This window comes from Entelurus aequoreus, linkage group LG07, assembly GCF_033978785.1.
Source record: "Entelurus aequoreus isolate RoL-2023_Sb linkage group LG07, RoL_Eaeq_v1.1, whole genome shotgun sequence".
Classification (NCBI taxonomy): Eukaryota; Metazoa; Chordata; class Actinopteri; order Syngnathiformes; family Syngnathidae; genus Entelurus; species Entelurus aequoreus.
In genome coordinates this window covers 76,988,048-77,010,547 of record NC_084737.1, presented here as the reverse complement: position 1 = coordinate 77,010,547, position 22,500 = coordinate 76,988,048, and the positions used below count along the sequence as shown (strand labels likewise).

At 41.0% G+C, this 22,500-nt stretch overlaps 1 protein-coding gene across 2 annotated transcripts in view; it reads left to right on the top strand.

Annotated features, from left to right (window-relative positions):
- Window positions 1-22,500, top strand: part of ajap1 (adherens junctions associated protein 1) — a 140,640-nt gene that overhangs the window by 77,930 nt on the left and 40,210 nt on the right. Inside the window, exon 2 of one of the 2 annotated variants that reach the window (XM_062054508.1) lies at window positions 5,802-6,562. In XM_062054508.1, coding sequence (XP_061910492.1) covers window positions 5,802-6,562 — 761 coding nt within the window. Of the gene's footprint in view, window positions 1-5,798; window positions 6,563-22,500 lie in introns of both variants that reach the window. The other variant, XM_062054507.1, reaches the window with a different exon arrangement.

Genomic DNA, 22,500 nt, shown 5'->3' with positions numbered 1-22,500 from the left:
AACATCTTTCATTTTGCAATATAAATCCCCTTTGAGTAAGAACCTATTGTATGCTATTTCACTTTTCTTAAGTACTGATAATCTATATGACTTTATAGACTGACTTATGCATTTTAACTTGATTCATATTAATTAGGAGGATCTATTTTTATTGTAGCCATTTATCCTGACTTCCTCATTTTGATTAAACAACAGCACTAATTGTTTTTGATATATTGTGATTCTGAGTTAATGTTGCTGATCTATTTGAAGGCATTATTATTTAATGATTTCATAACATTTACTTTTTCAGTGTCAAATTGTTCAAGGCGCTCAAAAAATGTTTATAGTTTAAAAAGGGATTGAATTTCAGGCAAATTGATGCACTTTAACCATTTCCTGTTACGGATCTGTATTTCTTTCTATGTTTGATTGCTTTAATGTAAATGAGGATACAATGTAGTGTTATTCCGATATCAATATGTATTTCGATACTTTTTGATATATTTCAGAATGAAATAATCCAAAATAAAATGTCGTCATTGGCTTTATTTTAACAGAAAATCCTATGATAGAGTCAACACATGTTCATTTTTGCAATCAAACAATTTTGGCATTAAATGACATACTAGACATCTTCTCTTTTAGTCATAAGCAAGAAAGCAAAGGCTCCTAATTTGGCTGCTGACGTATGCAGTGACATATTGGGACATTTCCCATTGGATTATATGGTCAAAATTATGAGGGACAAGCAGTAAAAAAATGGATGGATGGATGATTAGTCTACTCTGTTAAAATGTAATAAGCACTTATTTTCCTGATACTTTACATTAGTTTTAGGTGATACTACACTAGGGCTGCAACAACTAATCGATTAAATTGATTAAAATTGATTATAAAAATAGTTGGCGATTAATTTAGTCATCGATTCGTTGGATCTATGCTATGCGCATGCGTGGAGGCAATTTTTATTTTTATTTTATTTTTATAAACCTTTATTTATAAACTGCAACATGTACAAACAGCTGAGAAACAATAATCAAAATAAGTATGGTGCCAGTATGCTGTTTTTTTCCAATAAAATACTGGAACGGATAGAAATGTAGTTTGTCTCTTTTATATGGCTATTAATCGATTAATCGAAGTAATAATCAACAGATTAATCGATTGTCAAATTAATCGTTAGTTGCAGCCCTATACTACACATGTTCATGTTCTACACATCAAACTAATACCAAGTAGTTACAGGGTCATACATTGGTCATAACTTAAGTTATCCTGTGATTTTTAAGAATTGCCGAATTTGGGGTTTCATTACATTCGGCCTGGAGTAACCTCAGGTGTGATGAGCGCCCGCATCTCAGCAGAGGTCAGCGATAAAGCTCTTCAAGTAATTAAAACTGTCAATAATACGTCGACCTTGTCACTATTTTGTCATGACAACATCGGTCATCATTTAAGGCTCAATTAAAATGCCATCCGACATTGTTTATCAGCCAACCAGTGCGTATTTTTTTCTCCATCATCCATCTTTTAGAAGAAAATATCATTAGTTGCTCAATGTCATTCGAGTCTTGGAAGTTTGGAAAACTCTCAACTTGTTTACTGTTTATGATCACATCATTGGTTTTATGAATCTCTATCTGTACTCTCACACTGTCAAATATTATAACATAATAGTTTGGGGATTATTATTATCACCGTTAATATCACTTAGCAACTTGGTACTACACTGAAAAAAGGTAAATAATGGGCTAGTATTTCAGATGCCAATACTTTCCTTTTAGATGTCAGGATCATTAAATAAACTTATTAATTTGCCTTTACCTGGTTTAACTATCATGGTACAAAAAACTATTACATGCAATTACAATGTTGTATAAAGCAATCTGATGGTATATACATGTTTTTAAATAATTTCCCAATTATGTTCTGCCAACCACAATTGTGTAAGAAGAAAGGTGTTGCAAAATAACTAAAAAGCAACAATGTAACAAAACTAGATGAGGCAATTCCTGAAGGAAGTGAGTGTGAATGCTCCAATGCTGAGGTTGAACTGAAATCCTGGAAGTTTTTTTTTTAGAATTGTTGAAGTAGAGCACACAATTCCTGAACAGGCTGAATATTTTGAAGTTGGAACAGCTTGAATCAGATGAAAAATGTGGGAATTGTGGAACTTTGAAGAATGTCAGCATTGATTTAAATGGGAATTTCCAAAACATTTCGGAAAAAGCGGGAATTTTTTTTTTAATGGTAAAAAACTTGAATGGTCTGAATGAGTTGAAATGGTTGGTGTTGAAATTTTTCAAATCGGTGGCGAAATGTTGAAGTCGTAAAATGTTGAATTGAGAAATAGTATTACGGAATTCCTGGAAATTCGAGAAAACCGGGAATTTTTCCAGTTCAAAAATCAACTTAGCTTTTTTATCCTAAATACGAGGAATGTTTTGACAGTAGAACGGTTGGAATGGGTTGAAAAATGTGGGAGGAGTAGTCGCCAGAAAAAAGGGGTGGAATTTGGAAAACCAGGACTTCTGGAAAATCCTGGAATCTTTTTGAACTTGGAAAAAGAGTAGTTTAAATTTCCAGAATGGTGGAACGGTTTGAATTGGTGGAAATGGTGGAAGTTTGAAAAATGGCCAATTCATTTTGAAAGGGAAAAATGTCCCGGAAAACCTGGAATTCTAGGAAATCTGGGAATTTTTGGAATCTGTTAAGGGAAAGCTCGCGATTCCTGAATAGGCTGAACAGTTTGAAGTTGGAATCGGATGAAAAATGTGGAAGGTATCGCACGCCAAAATCTGGAGAAGAAGAAGTTTTTGAATAATAAATCGATTAATTTTGGTGTAGAAAATCATATGTGTGAATGCTTTGGAGCATTCACACAATAAATATAAATGTCAGGCAGTTGAGCGGGATGGTCAAATTGTGCTGGGGTGAGGAACAGAGAGATATTTGCGATGTTTGCACTGACAGACTCGAGAAGACACTGCGGGGCATTAACTCTGACAAAAATGGAGTAATTTTCTGGATGTATAGACGAGAAACTGGAACAAAAGTATTGAGCCCATCACGCTAGTATCGATTTTTTTCCACTACCCACCTATTATCAACACTATCAATATTTATGTGGATACGCCCACCCCTACAAGCTCACTCCAAAATGTTTACACCTTAACGAGTATGCACGATTAGTAAGGAAAAGGCTAACCATGCATAAAATAAGCCTGCCAGGAATTCTGGGCCCCATGAAAAAAAAAAAAAAAAATCACATTAGGCCCCATTAAGCTACTGTTCCTATTTTTTGGGGCCCCCTTTAGTCAGGAGTTCACACAATTAGTCATACATATATATATATATATATATATATATATATATATATATATATATATATATATATATATATATATATATATATATATATATATATATATATACATACATACGCGCACACATAGGTACTTACGCTCCTACATACATACACAAATACAGTGCATACCTACACACTCAAAGTTTGTACATTCACATTCACATTTTTACATATAAACATACTGTACATATACATTCACTTTACAAACATACATATACACATACATGTACATATACATTCACTGTACAAACATACACATACACATACTGTACATATACATTCACTGTACAAACATACATATACACATAGATGTACATATACATTCACTGTACAAACATACACATACTGTACATATACATTCACTTTACAAACATACATATACACATACATGTACAAATACATTCACTGTACAAACATACATATACACATACATGTACTTATACATTCACTGTACAAACATACATATACACATACTGTACATATACATTCACTGTACAAACATACATATACACATACATGTACTTATACATTCACTGTACAAACATACATATACACATACTGTACATATACATTCACTGTACAAACATACATATACACATACATGTACATAAACATTCACTGTACAAACATACATATGCACATTCTTTACATATACATTCACTGTAAAAACATACATATTCACATACTGTACATATACATTCACTGTACAAACATACATATGCACATTCTTTACATATACATTCACTGTAAAAACATACATATTCGCATACTGTACATATACATTCACTGTACAAACATACATATACATATACTGTATATATACATTCACTGTACAAACATACATATACACATACTGTATATATACATTCACTGTAAAAACGTACATATACACATACTGTACATATACATTCACTGTACAAACATACATATACATATACTGTATATATACATTCACTGTACAAACATACATATACACATACTGTATATATACATTCACTTTAAAAACGTACATATACACATACTGTACATATACATTCACTGTACAAACACACATATACACATACTGTACATATACAAGTACATATACATACATACACTCATGCATATAATCACGTTTCATCAAACAAAAATTAACGTTGTTGCCTTAGGGAAAACTGGGTATAACACATGGCCCACTGACAAAACTTAACCTAGTGTTACTATAACAATCTACAAGGTTAATATAGTTGGCTTCTCTTTCTTCCCCTCCATTTTTCTGCTTTCTTTTGTATTTCAAGTTATCATGACATATATGTATTGTTGCATTTGAACAACTGTATTGTTGATATTAGAGGTAATTATTGGTATTATTCATTATCAATAGTGCTATTTCTATCGGTATTTGTATTGCTCCATTTCTAGTGTAATCATGTTCATTGTCATTTCTGTGTTATTATTTATTTCACTAACTGCTTCTTTGCTATCACTTTCACCATCATATTTGTATATGTCGTATTTGCCGGTGTTGTTTTTGTTGTTATTGTTGTGTTTGCTGTTGTTGTCTCTCTGTCTTATCCCCCTCTTGTCCACGTAATTTCCTTTTTTTTTCTCTATCTATCCCCTCCTGCTCCGGCCCGGCTGCACCAAACAATAATATAAATCCATTTAATCAAGTCAAATACAAAAATAAGGCCACAAGAGAATTGTAAAGTAAATTTGTACAGCCGATATGGGCATCTACATCAACTATATGATTTGCCTGAGTAGCTGGACAGGACAAAAAAATAAATTAAAAAAAATCAATCATCGAGTTTGAATAATTCAGGGACAGGACCGATGAACGCGAGCTTTCAATGAATCAAAAAATCAATGTGTGGCGTTGTCCAAAGAGAACTATTGCGGTGCTTTGATTTCAAAGTTGCATATAAATAGAACATTCAGGCACATCATTGTGTGCCAACATCCATTTTGGGTCCTAATTTCCATGATAAGCGTGCCACGAGCAGAGCGTGCTACCTTACTGATCACTGCTCTGTATAATCAAATTAGCCTCTGGGAAACAAATGACTTTGTGTCTGCAGCAGATAAAGAGAAATATGATGATTAGCTAAACCATACCTGACCTTGCGTGTTACCGTAATAATCCCCGGGTTGATATGCATCTGTAAAATCAAGGATAAGTTTGAACTGCTGAACGCAAAAAGGGAGAGAAAATCCACCATGATGTCATACATTTACTTTGTGTGACTTTTACACTTTCGTTCGAGTGGGTTTCAGTGTAACTGATTGTTATTACCACTTAATTGGTCAGAAGTTGAGGAGTAAAACTTTGCCAGGAGTTTAAAAGGAGGATAAATACAGACGAGGATCTTAATAATAGACCATTACTTACCTAATTTGTACGGTTTAAATATGCAGTGCACGGTCTGAATCTAAAATGGATTTTCTCTTTTAATGTCTCCCTTATCAGCAGTCCCTCTGCTCCGAGGCCAGGCAGCTGTGTGGGCCACCGGGTGTGGATCCTGTTGGCAATGACCCACATGACCCTGGACTTGTGCGTCTGCAGCCCCCTAAGTCAAGGTCTGGGGATCAAACTCATGCCTAAACCGGTGCCTCGCTCACGACCCCGCCTGCAGCCCGTCTGGGACGCGCCCAACAAGATCCACTGGAAAACAGTGAGCCCTCTGGCCCGCAGGCTTCTGAACCCCATCCCTCCGCCCCAAGATGGTAGATTCGGGATGGGGCTGAAAGTCAAGGTCCAAAAACATCGGAAACCTCTGCACAAACGGCAGGCGCTGTGTAAGGAGTGCCAGATGGCGGCGTTCGCTGAAGTGGAGACAGGTGATCCTGTAATAGCGGAGGCTTCGGCGGGGTTATCCACCCGGAGCACAGGAGACAGAGCGAGGTTGCTGCACAGAGCCAGGAGGCAGCTCAAATGGGAGAGCCTTGACAAGTCGCAGGAGGGCCGGACTACTACGGTGGCCGAATTTATCGACTGGGGACCCACAGGCACAGATAGTATAGATGAGGATGGTAAACCAGGGCCCAAAGTTACCCCGTCTACTAGGTCCTCAACTACCGCAGTGGCCGTAACCACTAGCACTACAACAAGGTTATCCCAAAGGACGCTTGCTATGGTGACCACACCAGAGCCTAAGAGGTTAAGCACCACCAAGGCCACCAACAGCTTTGGGGAGACTGTCAAGCCACCAAAGCCAAATGTGGATACATCAGGTAAGACATCTACGCTTCATTTAAATACATCACACTTTTGGAATACGGTATTATTTTCTCTCATTGCTGCTTGCTCTCAATGGAACATCAACCCCTTCTCCAAAATGAAAAGGACGCAGTCTGTCAAAATAACGTGGGTGGGCAATGTTCTGGAGGTGAAATAAGACTTCGCATTTCGCCGAATATGTATTTTGAAGTGGGTGAAAAGCTACTTAAAGGCCTACTGAAATGCGATTTTCTTATTTAAACGGGGATAGCAGGTCCATTCTATGTGTCATACTTCATCATTTCGCGATATTGCCATATTTTTGCTGAAAGGATGTAGTAGAAAACATCGACGATAAAGTTCGCAACATTTGGTCGCTGATAAAAAAGCCTTGCCTGTACCGGAAGTAGCGTGACATCACAGGTTGTGGAGCTCCTCACATCTGCACATTGTTTACAATCATGGCCACCAGCAGCGAGAGCGATTCGGACCGAGAAAGCGACGACTTCCCCATTAATTTGAGCGAGGATGAAAGATTTGTGGATGAGGAAAGTGAGAGTGAAGGACTAGAGGGCAGTGGAAGCGATTCAGATAGGGAAGATGCTGTGAGAGGCGGGTGGGACCTGACATTCAGCTGGGAATGACTAAAACAGTAAATAAACACAAGACATATATATACTCTATTAGCCACAACACAACCAGGCTTATATTTAATATGCCACAAATTAATCCCGCATAACAAGACGGCGTGGCGAAGTTGATAGAGTGGCTGTGCCAGCAATCGGAGGGTTGCTGGTTACTGGGGTTCAATCCCCACCTTCTACCATCCTCGTCACGTCCGTTGTGTCCTTGGGCAAGACACTTCACCCTTGCTCCTGATGGCTGCTGGTTAGCGCCTTGCATGGCAGCTCCCGCCATCAGTGTGTGAATGTGTGTGTGTGAATGGGTAAATGTGGAAAAACTGTCAAAGCGCTTTGAGTACCTTGAAGGTAGAAAAGCACTATACAAGTATAACCCATTTATCATTTATCATTTATAACAAACACCTCCCCCCTCCCGTCCATATAACCCGCCAATACAACTCAAACACCCGCACAACACACTCAATCCCACAGCCCAAAGTACCGTTCACCTCCGCAAAGTTCATGCAGTACATATATTTCCCCAAAGTTACGTACGTGACATGCACATAGCGGCACGCACGTACGGGCAAGCGATCAAATGTTTGGAAGCTGCAACTGCGTACTCTCGGTACCGCGTCTGCGTATCCAACTCAAAGTCTTCCTGGTAAGAGTCTCTGTTGTACCCAGTTCTACACAGGCCAATGGTAAAGCTTGACTGTCATCTTTCCGGAATGTAAACAATGAAACACCGGCTACGTGTTTGTGTTGCTGCAGCCGGCCGCTAATACACCGTTTCCCACCTACAGTTTTTTTTCTTTGCTGTCTCCATTGTTCATTAAACAAATTGCAAAAAGATTCACCAACACAGATGTCCAGAATACTGTGGAATTTTGCGATGAAAACAGACGACTTAATAGCTGGCCACAATGCTGTCCCAAAATGTCCGCTACAATCCGTGACGTCACGCGCAAACGTCATCATACCGAGACGTTTTCAGAAGGATATTTCGCGGGAAATTTAAAATTGCACTTTAGTAATCTAACCCGGCCGTATTGGCATGTGTTGCAATATTAAGATGTCATCATTGATATATAAACTATCAGACTACGTGGTCGGTAGTAGTGGGTTTCAGTAGGCCTTTAAAGTACCAGTAGAGTGGAAAAACAAAATGACTCAACTATAGAGTCGTGGTCAAAGGTTTATATACACATAATGTCATGGCTGTCTTGAGTTTCCAATAATTTCTACAACTCTTATTTTTTTGTGATAGAGTGATTGGAGCACATACTTGTTGGTCACAAAAAAAACATTCATGAAGTTTGGTTCTTTCATGAATTTATTATGGGTCTACTGAAAATGTGAGCAAATCTGCTGGGTCAAAAGTATACATACAGCAATGTTAATATTTGCTTACATGTCCCTTGGCAAGTTTCACTGCAATAAGGCACTTTTGGTAGCAATCATTCCTTACTTTGGGTACACCGGGTTTCAAGGCGCACTGTCGACTTTTGAGGTAAAAAAAAATGATTTTAAGTGTGCCTTATAGTCCGGAAAATGCGGTAAGTGGAATTAAACAATGGTGCTGAACATTATTAACATGTACAAAAAAACATGTTTGAAATTCATAGAATTGTCTATTTGTGGGCAGCCCATCTATCCTGCAGTAGATTTCTGAATCCCACTCCTGATGTTTGAAGCAGATCCAGCATGTAGTAATTATGTACGACATGTTCAGCAACATGCAACATGGCTGAATGCCCCAATGTAATAGTTTTCTCAGCACTGTTCTGATGTCCTAATTTCCTCATAATCGGGAGGTGAATGGGAAAGGACCTGTGATTTAAAGATGACTGCTTGAAATGAACAAAGTCTGAAATCAAATTAGGGGAGGTTAAAAAAAAAAAGATGAGATATTTCCAGCTGGGTGTGCGTTATTACGACATCAATAATTTCCTCAGAGGAGATGAATAGAACCACTTTGCATGGCAAAGCCCAGGTGTCTTTGCTGTTTGTAGGAAACTTTTCTCTGCCTTCGCAACACATTAACCCTCGTCTGCTTCATACGGGGTCCCAAAGCAACATACTGTATAATTGGAACCGGAACTGGAACTGCTGATGAAATATAATGTGAAAGGAGAGGAATTGCTGGTAATTTCCAAAGATATATGAGTCAACCTCCAGTGCCATCATTTAGATCCTATACTTAACTTACAGATTTCAGGACAATCAATCAAACAAGAGGATTAAGTAAGACTTTTGGGCGTTACACTTTCGTGGTCCGGATATATCAATCAAATTGTCACTTTGTCCAGCTCTTCCGGAGGATCCAGAGGCGTTCTCAGGCCAGCCGGGAGACATAGTCTTCCCAACGTGTCCTGGGTCTTCCCCGTGGCTTCCTACCGGTCGGACGTGCCCTAAACACCTCCCTAGGGAGGCGTTCGGGTGGCATCCTGACCAGATGCCCGAACCACCTCATCTGGCTCCTCTCAATGTGGAGGGGCAGCGGCTTTACTTTGAGCTCCCCCTGGATGGCAGAGCTTCTCACCCTATCTCCCGGCGGAGGAAACTCATTTCGGCCGCTTGTACCCGTGATCTTGTCCTTTCGGTCATAACCCAAAGCTCATGACCATAGGTGAGGTTGGGAACGTAGATCGACCGGTAAATTGAGAGCTTTGCCTTCCGGCTCAGCTCCTTCTTCACCACAACGGATCGATGCAGCGTCCGCATTACTGAAGACGCCGCACCGATCCGCCTGTCGACCTCACGATCCACTCTTCCCTCACTCGTGAACAAGACTCCGAGGTACTTGAACTCCTCCACTTGGGGCAGGGTCTCCTCCCCAACCCGGAGATGGCACTCCACCCTTTTCCGGGCGAGAACCATAGACTCTGACTTGGAGGTGCTGATTCCCATCCCATTCGCTTCACACTCGGCTGCGAACCAATCCAGTAAACCACTACTGTCATGATCCGGACCCGGCCACCACCACCAGTACAGCTCCCGGCACTAAGTCGAGGAGCAGGAACAGGAACTGGTGCTAGCCTTGGAGCAGCGACAGGTGCTAGCCCTGGAGTAGCGACTGGTGCTAGAACCAGTCTAGAGCCGGTACTGGCCATAACTTTGGCGGAGGTGGCCTAGCTGGGGTTTGCGGCTTGGCATGCCGAAGGGCTGGTGGTGGTGGCCGGGCCGGAGATTGCTGCCTGGCAGGGCGCAGCTTTGCCACCCCACTAGCACAGCTCCTGCACTACCCCGCAGTAAGTTGCAACCCCCACTTGACAGAATGACGCCAGGCCGACTGACCGGCAAAGGCAGGCTTAAATAATGCCTCTGATTAGTGCTCGGGCAGACGGTGAGCAGGCGAACACTAATCAGAGACAGGTGGAATTAATAAGTAACCATGGTAACTAAAACAAACAATTGTGCACAAAAACAGTAACTATGGAGTCCAAAACTAACAGAACATAACAAAACATGATCCGGACCACGGATCATGACAACTACTGTGAAATGTTCGGTGTGCATTATGTATATTTGCTGTCTTGTATTCCAGACTTTTACTCTTCAATGTAGAACATGTTGATATAGAAACAGTGTACATTTGGCACCTTGCTGTTCTGGGGATATACATGCCAACTTAACTGTGATAAGTATTTAAGTTGTAGACATCCTATTGGACTCCATACACCATCACTTATCTTTTATGATTCTTTTTTTTAGTTCTTTAACATTTTGCACATTCAGCAACAAAGGGTGGAAAAAAATGTTGCAGCTGCTTTTAAATGTATTGATATTAAACTGTCCCGAACACATTGTGCCCTGGATTTGACTGATTGGATAGACTCAATACATTTAAAACCGATGCAATGGGTTGCAATTAAAAACATATACTTCTTATATTTCCACATAAGGTTGCTGCCGCTGTAGATTAGGGGGAGGAAATACTTATCGTAATTAGTCAGGCTCTCAGTAACTGAGATTACAGTTTGTGCACTCAGCCCTACACTAAATGGGCGCATACACTTAGTCAAAGTGACTCATGAATACTGTCAGTAGTCAGCACAAATGTAAGCCATTAGTGTGCTTTGTCCGAGCATACATTATAATAAGCATGTGTCCAAAATGGCTGTAATCACCTTGTGTGGGTGTACACTTAGACAATGACAAGATTTATTTTGAAGACATGACACACCTTCGACATTTAAGCACAGTGAAGCCTCCATTTACAAACGCAAGCGGTCCTTTACTGGGTTTGCGATTGCAAAAAGTTGGGTACTTGGAAACAAATTTCCCCAAGAGAAATATTGGAGTTTTTGTTAAATGATTGCGTTCAACATTTTAATAAAAGTTTGTTTACACTTGGAGCTTGGTATAAAGCTGCACAGATGTACCTTGGCTCACGAGTTTTAAATGGCTCTGTGAAAAAGCTCATAACCCAAAATACTTTTATCTCAAATCAACTTTCCCCATTGGAAATTATTAAATTCAATCAATCTGTTCTAAGTCCCGATCTTAGGGCAGACACTCTCATCACAAGGCCACTGAGCAGGTTTTGCCTAAAGGAAGACCACATTTCCCATGAGGACCAGCACATATGGTTAGTCAGTTGGTATGAATGATCTTTCCACAATAGGAACCTACATAATTTACTAAAACGTTATATTTGCGGTTTGCAGTCATGAGTGTGTGTTGCGTGGCTGTCAGTGTGGCACTGCAAACGATCAAACTGGTGGCTATTTATTGCTACCACGCAAATTTCCATTAGCACTATCATTTTGATCTGAGCATAGACAAATCCTCATTAGTAAAGCAGGTACAGAGCCAAGGCAGCATTGGTCGGAAATCCCTCCTTGTCTTTGAGCTCACGCCAGCGAGTAAACGCCAGGGCAATGTTGATCCTTGACTGTCCTTTTTCTTATTTTTTGTCAAAACTTTTCGTTTCTTTGGTTGTTTTGCAGCTTCTGCCATGATAGCAGTAATTGCACGCAGGCGTTCGACTTCCGTCTTTGCAACGAATGGGGAGAGGGGGAGTGACGTATGCCCGTAAAGCAAGTCAGCACATTTATATTTTTTTGTGTGGCGGGTTTCCTGCCACCCCCCTCAGTTGCGCGATACAGATTCCCTCAGGCCATGACAGAGGTGTCATTCAACTAGTTGTAAGTCGATGTATCATCCAAAAAGTTATTATAATATATTAGGAAGATTGAAAAGTGACTTAGTGCTGCTTTAAAACGTCAATGTCGATACGATGTTGATTAATCTGTCACGGCCCGGGCACATGCCAATGCGCATTCCTCAATGAGCGCACCTCGGGACACGCCCACGGCCGCTCCTCTCCTGCACGCGTCACTCCACAGGCTGCAATCAATCTGAAATCAGCGCCTTCTTAAGCCTGCACAACCTGCCATCGCTCGCCGGAATATAACCTTCTGTTGGCGTACCTTCCCTGTGTGCATCCCTGAGTCAAGCTGTGCGTCTTGTGCTCCTGGATCTTCCCTGCCCCTCCCCGTGCTTCCTGGTTCTCGACTGCTCGCTTGCCCCGGACTACGACGACTCGCTCCTGCCTCTCGACCCCGCTTCCGCCCCTGGACAACCCTGCCTGCCTTGCCCTCGTCGAACAGCACCGCTCCTCTCAACACGCACCTCCAACATTTATGGTAAAACGCTCCAGTTAAATACTACACATAGTCTTACACCATACACACTCTTGGAGTTTGTTACACACCATTATATAGTTTATTAGTATTGTTTATTATTATGTATATATTAAAGGCCTACTGAAATGAATTTTTTTTTATTCAAACGGGGACAGCAGATCCATTCTATGTGTCATACTTGATCATTTCGCGATATTGCCATATTTTTGCTCAAAGGATTTAGTAGAGAACATCAACGATAAAGTTCGCAACTTTTGGTCGCTGATAAAAAAAGCCTTGCCTGTACCGGAAGTAGCGTGACGTCGCAGGTTGAAGGGCTCCTCACATTTCCCCATTGTTTACACCAGCAGCGAGAGCGATTCGGACCGAGAAAGCGACAATTACCCCATTAATTTGAGCGAGGATGAAAGATTCGTGGATGAGGAACGTGAGAGTGAAGGACTAGAGTGCAGTGCAGGACGTATCTTTTTTCGCTCTGACCGTAACTTAGGTACAAGGGTTCATTGGATTCCACACTTTCTCCTTTTTCTATTGTGGATCACGGATTTGTATTTTAAACCATGAGAAAATGAGAGTCGAGAACACAAAATGGACATTCACAGTTTATCTCCATGACAATACATCGGTGAAGCACTTTAGCTACGGAGCTAACGTGATAGCATCGTGATTAAATGCAGATAGAAACAAAAGAAATAAGCCCCTGACTGGAAGGATAGACAGAAGATCAACAATACTACTATCAGGAGACACTGAACCAAATACTGGACCTGTAACCACACGGTTAATGCTGTGCCGCCTGTCGAAGCCTAGCAATGCTGTTGCTAACGACGCCATTGAAGCTAACACAGCTACGGGACCTCGTCAGAGCTATGATAAAAACATTAGCGCTCCACCTACGCCAGCCCTCATCTGCACATCATCACCAGTGCTGACCTGCGTTCCAGCGATCGACGGTGCGACGAAGGACTTCACCCAATCATCGATGCGGTCGGCGGCTAGCGTCGGATAGCGCGTCTGCTATCCGACTCTAAGTCCTCCTGGTTGTGTTGCTGCAGCCAGCCGCTAATACACCGATCCCACCTACAGCTTTCTTCTTTGCAGTCTCCATTGTTCATTAAACAAATTGCAAAAGATTCACCAACACAGATGTCCAGAATACTGTGGAATTTTGCGATGAAAACAGAGCTGTTTGTACGTCATCATACCTAGACGTTTTTAAGCGGAAGTTTTGCGGGAAATTTAAAATTGCATTTTCTAAGTTAACCCGGCCGTATTGGCGTGTGTTGCAATGTTAAGATTTCATCATTGATATATAAACTATCAGACTGCGTGGTCGGTAGTAGTGGGTTTCAGTAGGCCTTTTAACTATATATATATAATAAATCATTGAACATTACCGCCCTCTGGTGTCTGTTGCCGTCATCTCCCTGTCCAAACCACGACATAATCATGCAGCCCTGGTAGCAAATATCACCATTCTGAGCATGCTACTAACACTGTCACTGTACATTACCGCAGATGTTTCTGCTCTTCAGTAAACGCGCCCGTAGCACGGACAAGCAGAAAATAATCACAAAAAGGCTTCTCAATAAATGTTTTTGTGTAGTTTGCCAAAATCCTCTTTTTTTTCCCCAGACTTTGACATGAAACAACATATCCAGGAGCAGCAACATGTCATTCACGTCAGTCCTGTTTAGCCACTGCGCACACTGGTGTCCCTCACAGTGAGCTTATCTGCCATTCAAATCAAAATACATGTATCATGTTGTGGGATTGTCGAGCTTTGTGTTTGGCAAACAGGACACGAAAGCTAACCCATAGCTTAAATAAAGAAGTCAATAGCCTTAGTCTTTTTGCAAATAACATCAGCTCAATGCCTGGACCCACATGCTTTTGAGCAGATCAAGGCAGGCGGGAGTTTGAAGAATTTAGAACGCATACAAAAAAAACGGGATGACAAAGAACATAGAAATAGCAAACAATCAATGGGGGCTAAACAGATGCCGATGAGCTTGTAAACATGTAAACTCATTACAGAAATGAGACACAGCAGGAGGGGACATCAGCAGTGTTTGTACTGACTGGGTGACACAGGTGGCAGAGGGCAAGATGACAGGACCAGGTGAAACATGATCAGACACAGATGACTGCGGTAGACACAAGGACTCAAAATACAAACCTTGAGGGTTTTAGGCGCTCCCTTCATGCCTAAAATTCGGCACATATGGCGAGTGTGAGCGCTTGGATCTCTAAACTAGCACCATTGATGGAGATGGGCCACGGCATGCACACGCCATGCCATAGAAAGACTGTAATGTGATCCCTCTTTGACGGTTTTTAATGATAACCGACACATTTCATATTAAAAATCAAATACAAACCCTCAAATCTACACTCCAAACATCCCAGAACAAGCTAGTCAGGTTACTTCTAGACCTCCACCCCAGATCACACCTCACTCCTACCCACTTCTCCAAAACCATCCTGATGATTTTGTCAATAAAAAAGTTACTCTTGAAAAAAAAAAAGAACTATAGCACGTCTCTAAGAGGACCCGTGGCTTCCAGATGACCGAAATTTCCCTATCAAGTTCCCAACATATTGTCTGCTGCTGAAAAAGAATATGGCAGTCATTTCCCAAATCAATAATCCGTTTTTTGAGTAATCTGTAGATAACTGACTGAACTTGTAATGCGACCCTTTCCATAGCCAGATTCGATATCAATCAATCAATCAATGTTTATTTATATAGCCCTAAATCACAAGTGTCTCAAAGGGCTGTACAAGCCACAACGACATCCTCGGTACAGAGCCCACATACGGGCAAGGAAAACTCACCCCAGTGGGACGTCAATGTGAATGACTATGAGAAACCTTGGAGAGGACCGCATATGTGGGTAACCCCCCCCGCCCCCCCTCTAGGGGAGACCGAAAGCAATGGATGTCGAGTGGGTCTGACATAATATTGTGAAAGTCCAACACATCAGCGAAAGTCCAGTCCATGGTGGGGCCAGCAGGAACCATCCCGAGCGGAGATGGGTCAGCAGCATAGAGATGTCCCCATCCGATGAACAGGCTAGCGGTCCACCCCGGAGCAGAGTAGAAAAGAAAAGAAAAGAAACGGCAGATCAACTGGTCTAAAAAGGGAGTCTATTTAAAGGCTAGAGTATACAAATGAGTTTTAAGATGAGACTTAAATGCTTCTACTGAGGTAGTATTTCTAACTTTTACCAGGAGGGCATTCCATAATATTGGAGCCCGAATAGAAAACGCTCTATAGCCCGCAGACTTTTTTTGGGCTCTGGGAATCACTAATAAGCCGGAGTTCTTTGAACGCAGATTTCTTGCCGGGACATATGGTACAATACAATCGGCAAGATAGGCAGGAGCTTGACCGTGTAGTATTTTATACGTAAGTAGTAAAACCTTAAAGTCGCATCTTAGGTGCACAGGAAGCCAGTGCAGGTGAGCCAGTATAGGCGTAATATGATCAAACTTTCTTGTTTTTGTCAAAAGTCTAGCAGCCGCATTTTGTACCATCTGTAATCTTTTAATGCTAGACATAGGGAGGCCCGAAAATAAAACGTTACAGTAATCGAGACGAGACGTAACGTACGCATGGATAATGATCTCAGCATCGTTTGTGGACAAAATGGAACGAATTTTAGCGATATTACGGAGATGAAAGAAGGCCGTTTTAGTAATACTCTTAATGTGTGACTCAAACGAGAGAGTTGGGTCGAAGATAATACCCAGATTCTTGACCGAGTCGCCTTGTTTAATTGTTTGGTTGTCAAATGTTAAGGTGGTATTTTTAAATAGATGTCGGTGTTGAGCAGGACCGATAATCAGCATTTCCGTTTTCTTAGCGTTGAGTTGCAAAAAGTTATCGGACATCCATTGTTTAATTTCATTAAGACACGCCTCCAGCTGACTACAATCCGGCGTTTTGGTCAGCTTTAGGGGCATGTAGAGTTGGGTGTCATCCGCATAACAGTGAAAGCTAACACCGTATTTGCGTATGATGTCACCCAGCGGCAGCATGTAAATACTAAAGAGTGCAGGGCCAAGAACCGAACCCTGGGGAACTCCGCACGTTACCTTGACATAGTCCGAGGTCACATTGTTATGGGAGACGCACTGCATCCTGTCAGTAAGATAAGAGTAAACCAAGACAAGGCTAAGTCTGACATCCCAATACGCGTTTTGATACGCTCTAATAAAATATTATGATCAACAGTATCGAAAGTGGCGCTAAGATCAAGAAGCAGCAACATAGATGACGCATCAGAATCCATCGTTAGCAATAGATCATTAGTCATTTTTGCGAGGGCTGTCTCCGTAGAGTGATTTGCCCTGAAACCGGATTGAAAAGGTTCACAGAGATTGTTAGTCACTAAGTGTTCATTTAGCTGCTGTGCGACAATTTTTTCGAGGATTTTCGAGATAAACGGAAGGTGGGACACCGGCCGGTAGTTCACCATGAGGTCAGGATCGAGGTTAGGTCTTTTGAGTAGAGGATGAATAACCGCTTTTTTGAATGCTAGGGGAACAGTACCAGAGGAAAGTGATACGTTTATAATATTTAACACTGATGGACCTAATAAAACAAAAAGCTCCTTGATAAGTTTCTCAGGAATTGGGTCAAGTAAACATGTTGTTTGTTTTGTCCCATTTACACATTTTAACAATTCCTCCAATGTTATTTCATCAAAGAGAGAGAAACTATTTTGGAGGGCAGTGTCCGTCGTATATACAGTCGTATTTGTGTTAATAGAACCCAGTTGTAGCTGAGATGCATTGTCTTTAATCTCTTTTCTAATGACTTCAATTTTCTTATTAAAGAAATTCATAAAGTCATCTGCTGAGTGGGTGGAGCTACTGGGAGGAGTCCCTTGTTGGGTTAGCGATGCTACTGTACTAAACAAAAATTTAGGATCATTTTTGTTGAGGTGGATGAGATTTGAGTAATATTTAGCTTTAGCTGAGGTAAGCATGCGTTTATAAGTTATTAAACTATCACTCCATGCTTGATGGAAAACCTCAAGTTTAGTCGCACGCCATTTGCGTTCCAGCTTTCTACATGATAATTGTTGGGCTTTAGTTTCTTCTGTAAACCATGGGGTACGCCTTTTAGGGGCCCTTTTTAGCTTTAGAGGTGCTACACTATCAATGGTGTCGCGCAGGGCGTCGTTAAAGTTGTTAGTGAGGTTATCAATAGAGCCCACATAATTTGGGAATGGTGCCATTACCGAAGGCAGTAGGTCAGTAAGAGTCGTCGTTGTGGCAGCATTAATGTTGCGGCTGCTATAGTAGTTATTATTATTATTATTAGTTTGTTGACAATGAGTCAGAACTTCGAATTTTATAAGGTAATGATCGGACATTACTTTAGTGTACGGAAGTATCGTAACTTTGGAGGTGGTGACACCCCTGACAAGCACTAGATCTATCGTATTACCGTTGCGATGCGTGGATTCATTTATTATTTGTGTAAGACCACAGCTATCAATTATAGTCTGGAGCGCCACGCATGGACGGTCCGATGGGGTATTCATATGGATGTTAAAGTCTCCCATTATGATTATATTGTCGGCGTGCGTCACTAGATCAGCAACGAACTCTGAAAATTCATTGATAAAGTCCGAATAGGGCCCTGGGGGGCGGTAGATGACAGCCAGGTGCAGAGGCAGCGGTGTGACAAACCTCACAGTAAGCACCTCAAACAAGTTATATTTATTATTTAGGTCCGAGGTAAGGCTAAAGTTTTTGTTGTATATTAGTGCAACACCCCCACCCCTTTTAATGGGACGGGCAATATGCGTTCCCGTATAGCCAGGAGGAGACGCCTCACCCAGCGCAAAAAAATCGTCTGGTTTGAGCCAGGTCTCGGCTAGACCAACGACATCAAGATTGTTGTCTCTAATGACTTCATTAACTAATAACGTTTTGGAAGACAATGACCTTATGTTTAAAAAGCCCATATTATAGGTAGTGGGCTGTTTTGAGGAGTTTTTGTTGAAAGTATCCGTAGTAGCAATATTAATAATGTTACGTTTATTATGCGTAGTGCACTTTAAATAATTTCGACCATATCTAGAAATTGATATGATAGGAATTTTTAGATTGTTTGCCACCTCAGTAAAATGCATGCCCACCTCTGACGCAGAAAAAACATTATGTGAGTTGTATATTATTCTAAGAGAATTGCTGGCGCTGGCTAGTTCTAGCTTAACAGACTCCTTATTAGCGCTTCTTTGTGGATTAGCATTTAGCTTTTTCGTTAGCCCCGCTAACAACAACGCCTTTAGCTTTGTTGTTAGCCCCGCCCGACACCCCCGCTTCTGCTTCCGAGCGCACCGCTTACGTCTCTTTCGTTGACGGTCTCCGCTGGTAGTGGACGCCGCTGCTTCAAAGGCCACTGCTGGATGTAGCTCGCGAAGAATTCCCAAGCTAGCGAGTAGGTCCACCGTACACGCATCTTTCAGCCCAAAATGGCCCGATTTCTCCACATCCAGAATCGTAAGTCGGTCGTAAGTGATCACGGAGTGAACACGCTGTGAGCCAGCCATGAAATTGACTGAATTGACGGGTATTTTTGCCAAATCGGTCTACACTTCCAGGAGCGCTCGCAAGAAGCTGCCGCCGTGAAGCGCCGCCATCTTGGATCATGATGATATGTCACCCTCTCTCGGTGTGACGTCATCTACAGAACCGGAGCCCATTGTCCCGCATAGACAGTGTGGATAAAGACGTGTAAAACTATTATTTTGATCACTTCATGGTCCTTGATTACTTCAAAACTGATTTGGTCAATATTATACACAAATAAATATTAAAATGAATTGCCATTTCTGGACTTTTCTGCTTTTTCCGTAGACACCATAGCCTTTGTTTCCTCATGCTCTTTCAGCATTTCCTTAAGCATATTCAGGAAAACATCAGTAGAAGAGGATGTAACATGGAATACTAGTGGCTTACCTTTTTTTTTAAATCCTGTTTTCTTAGGGGTCTTTTTTTCAATGTTTGACTCATTTTTTTTTCACCTCAAGGGCGCTTTGGATTTCCGGAATCGCCATTGGCTTGAGTCTTTTACATTTCTTGGGAACCCAAACCCTTCTTCTTCATAGTCAAAATCATTAAAATGATAGCTACAATCTACACTCTCGCTTCTCCCGTCCTGTTTTGCAATATCGGCTTTATTTTTTATTTTTCATCTTAGGGAACATTAAACACATGTTTATTATTGCAAGTTTGTCCTTAAATAAAATAGGGAATATTCAAAAAAACGCTTCTTTTATTAGTAATTGTATTGTGTATTGTATAGTGTCATTTTCCATTCTATTATTTTGTCAAAATTATTAAAGACAAGTGGTAGAAAATTGATTATTAATCTACTTGTTCATTTACTGTTAATATCTGCTTACTTTCTCTTTTAACATGTTCTATCTACACTTCTGTTAGAATGTAATAATCACTTGTTCTTCTGTTGTTTGATACTTTACATTGGTTTTGGATGATACCACAAATTTGGGTATCAATCCGATACCGAGTAGTTACAGGATCATACTTGATAGATTGATTGATTGAAACTTTTATTAGTACAGAATATATTCCGTACAACTGACCACTAAATGGTAACACCCGAATACGTTTTTCAACTTGTTTAGGTCGGGGTCCACGTTAATCAATTCATGGTAACACACATATACAGTACCGTTCAAAAGTTTGGGGTCACCCAAACAATTTTGTGGAATAGCCTTCATTTCTAAGAACAAGAATAGACTGTCGAGTTTCAGATGAAAGTTCTCTTTTTCTGGCCATTTTGAGCATTTAATTGACCCCACAAATGTGATGCTCCAGAAACTCAATCTGCTCAAAGGAAGGTCCGTTTTGGAGCTTCTGTAACGAGCTAAACTGTTTTCAGATGTGTGAACATGATTGCACAAGGGTTTTCTAATCATCAATTAGCCTTCTGAGCCAATGAGCAAACACATTGTACCATTAGAACACTGGAAAGATAGTTGCTGGAAATGGGCCTCTATACACCTATGTAGATATTGCACCAAAAACCAGACATTTGCAGCTAGAATAGTCATTTACCACATTAGCAATGTATAGAGTGTATTACTTTAAAGTTAAGACTAGTTTAAAGTTATCTTCATTGAAAAGTACAGTGCTTTTCCTTCAAAAATAAGGACATTTCAATGTGACCCCAAACTTTTGAACGGTAGTGTACATTGGTCATATTCAAAGTTCTCATCTGTCTAGAGACATATTTCCTGAGTTTATGAACATCATATACATCTAAAAAAAACAAAAGATGTGATGCCAAAAAATATCGACATAATCATAGTAGTATCGACTAGATACGCTCCTGTACTTGGTATCATTACAGTGGATGTTAGGTGTAGATCCACCAATGGCATTTGTTTACATTTTGACGCCAGTGAACTACGGTGTGTAGTGAAGCATGTTTAGCTATTCCTCGTCCTGCAGGGATGATACTTGTAAGAAAAATACTTTATTTGTCGCCATGGAAGTGAGGATTAGTGATTTTAGAAGTAGCTAAAACACTGCCGACTGCGGCTGGACGTTAGCCGCTGGCTAGCTAGCCATGTCTTAAAACATGTCTTCCGGTGGGCGTTTCAGTGTTATAGCTTCACCTTTATGGTTAGTCCGTTTTCCCTTTTCTGTCTACACACTGTGTCTGCTTGTAAGTACTCCGTGATTGTGCGCTGCCAAACATGCTCGTCTGCTCGTAAACCAGCATTGACAAGAAGTGACGACGACGGGGGCGCTGTGTGTGTGGCGGACCGGTACTTTTCAGATTCGGTATAGTACCGGAAATGATTCATTAGTATCGCGGTACTGTCCTAATACCGGTATACCGTACAACACTACTACATAGCATGCAACTACCTCTAATCTTCAGTGGGTAACATGATGTTACCCATTTTGGAACTAATGGGAGTTCCAAAATGTGCTGAAACTCGTTAGAAATCAAAACTGTGTGTTTGTAAGTCCAGAACTATGAAGTGCCAATGTTGTCGGCATTAGAGGGGCCCTTTAAGAGCTTTGAACAGCCAAAAATCCCATCCCGTCCCGTCCCAGTCCCACTATAAACAGAAGACGAGCTCAGATGAATGTAATAAAAATGTACAATTTGCACTTGACTAATCCATTCAAACAATACGGTGGGAACGCTAAAGTGGAAAGGAGCTTTCTTGGAGGCCTTAATGGATCGACGGAGTCGATATTGTTCTCACGGCACCCCTAACCAGAAGCATGGGAACATTTTGTTTTGATGTCTCCAGATGCTCACTGGTTGTTTTCCATGGTTGTGGTCTATTAACTGCGACCTTCCTCCACACCACACAGATGGGGCTGTCAGAGATGACTAAAACTGCAGTCCGTAAAGTCACTTCCAGCCCTTGTTAAGCGCTTTGAGATACACAAGTCTGTGCGGAGTAATCAAACAGGAACATTTTTACTGTCAAAAGGTACTGCTGTGGAGCATCTGAGAGGTCAAATCAGGGGCCCGCAACCCAAAATGTTGAAAGAGCCATATTGGACCAAAAATACAAAAAATTAAATCTGACTGGAGCCGCAGAAAGTTAAAAGCCTTATATAAGTGTTATAATGAAGGCAACACATGATGTAAGTGTCTATATC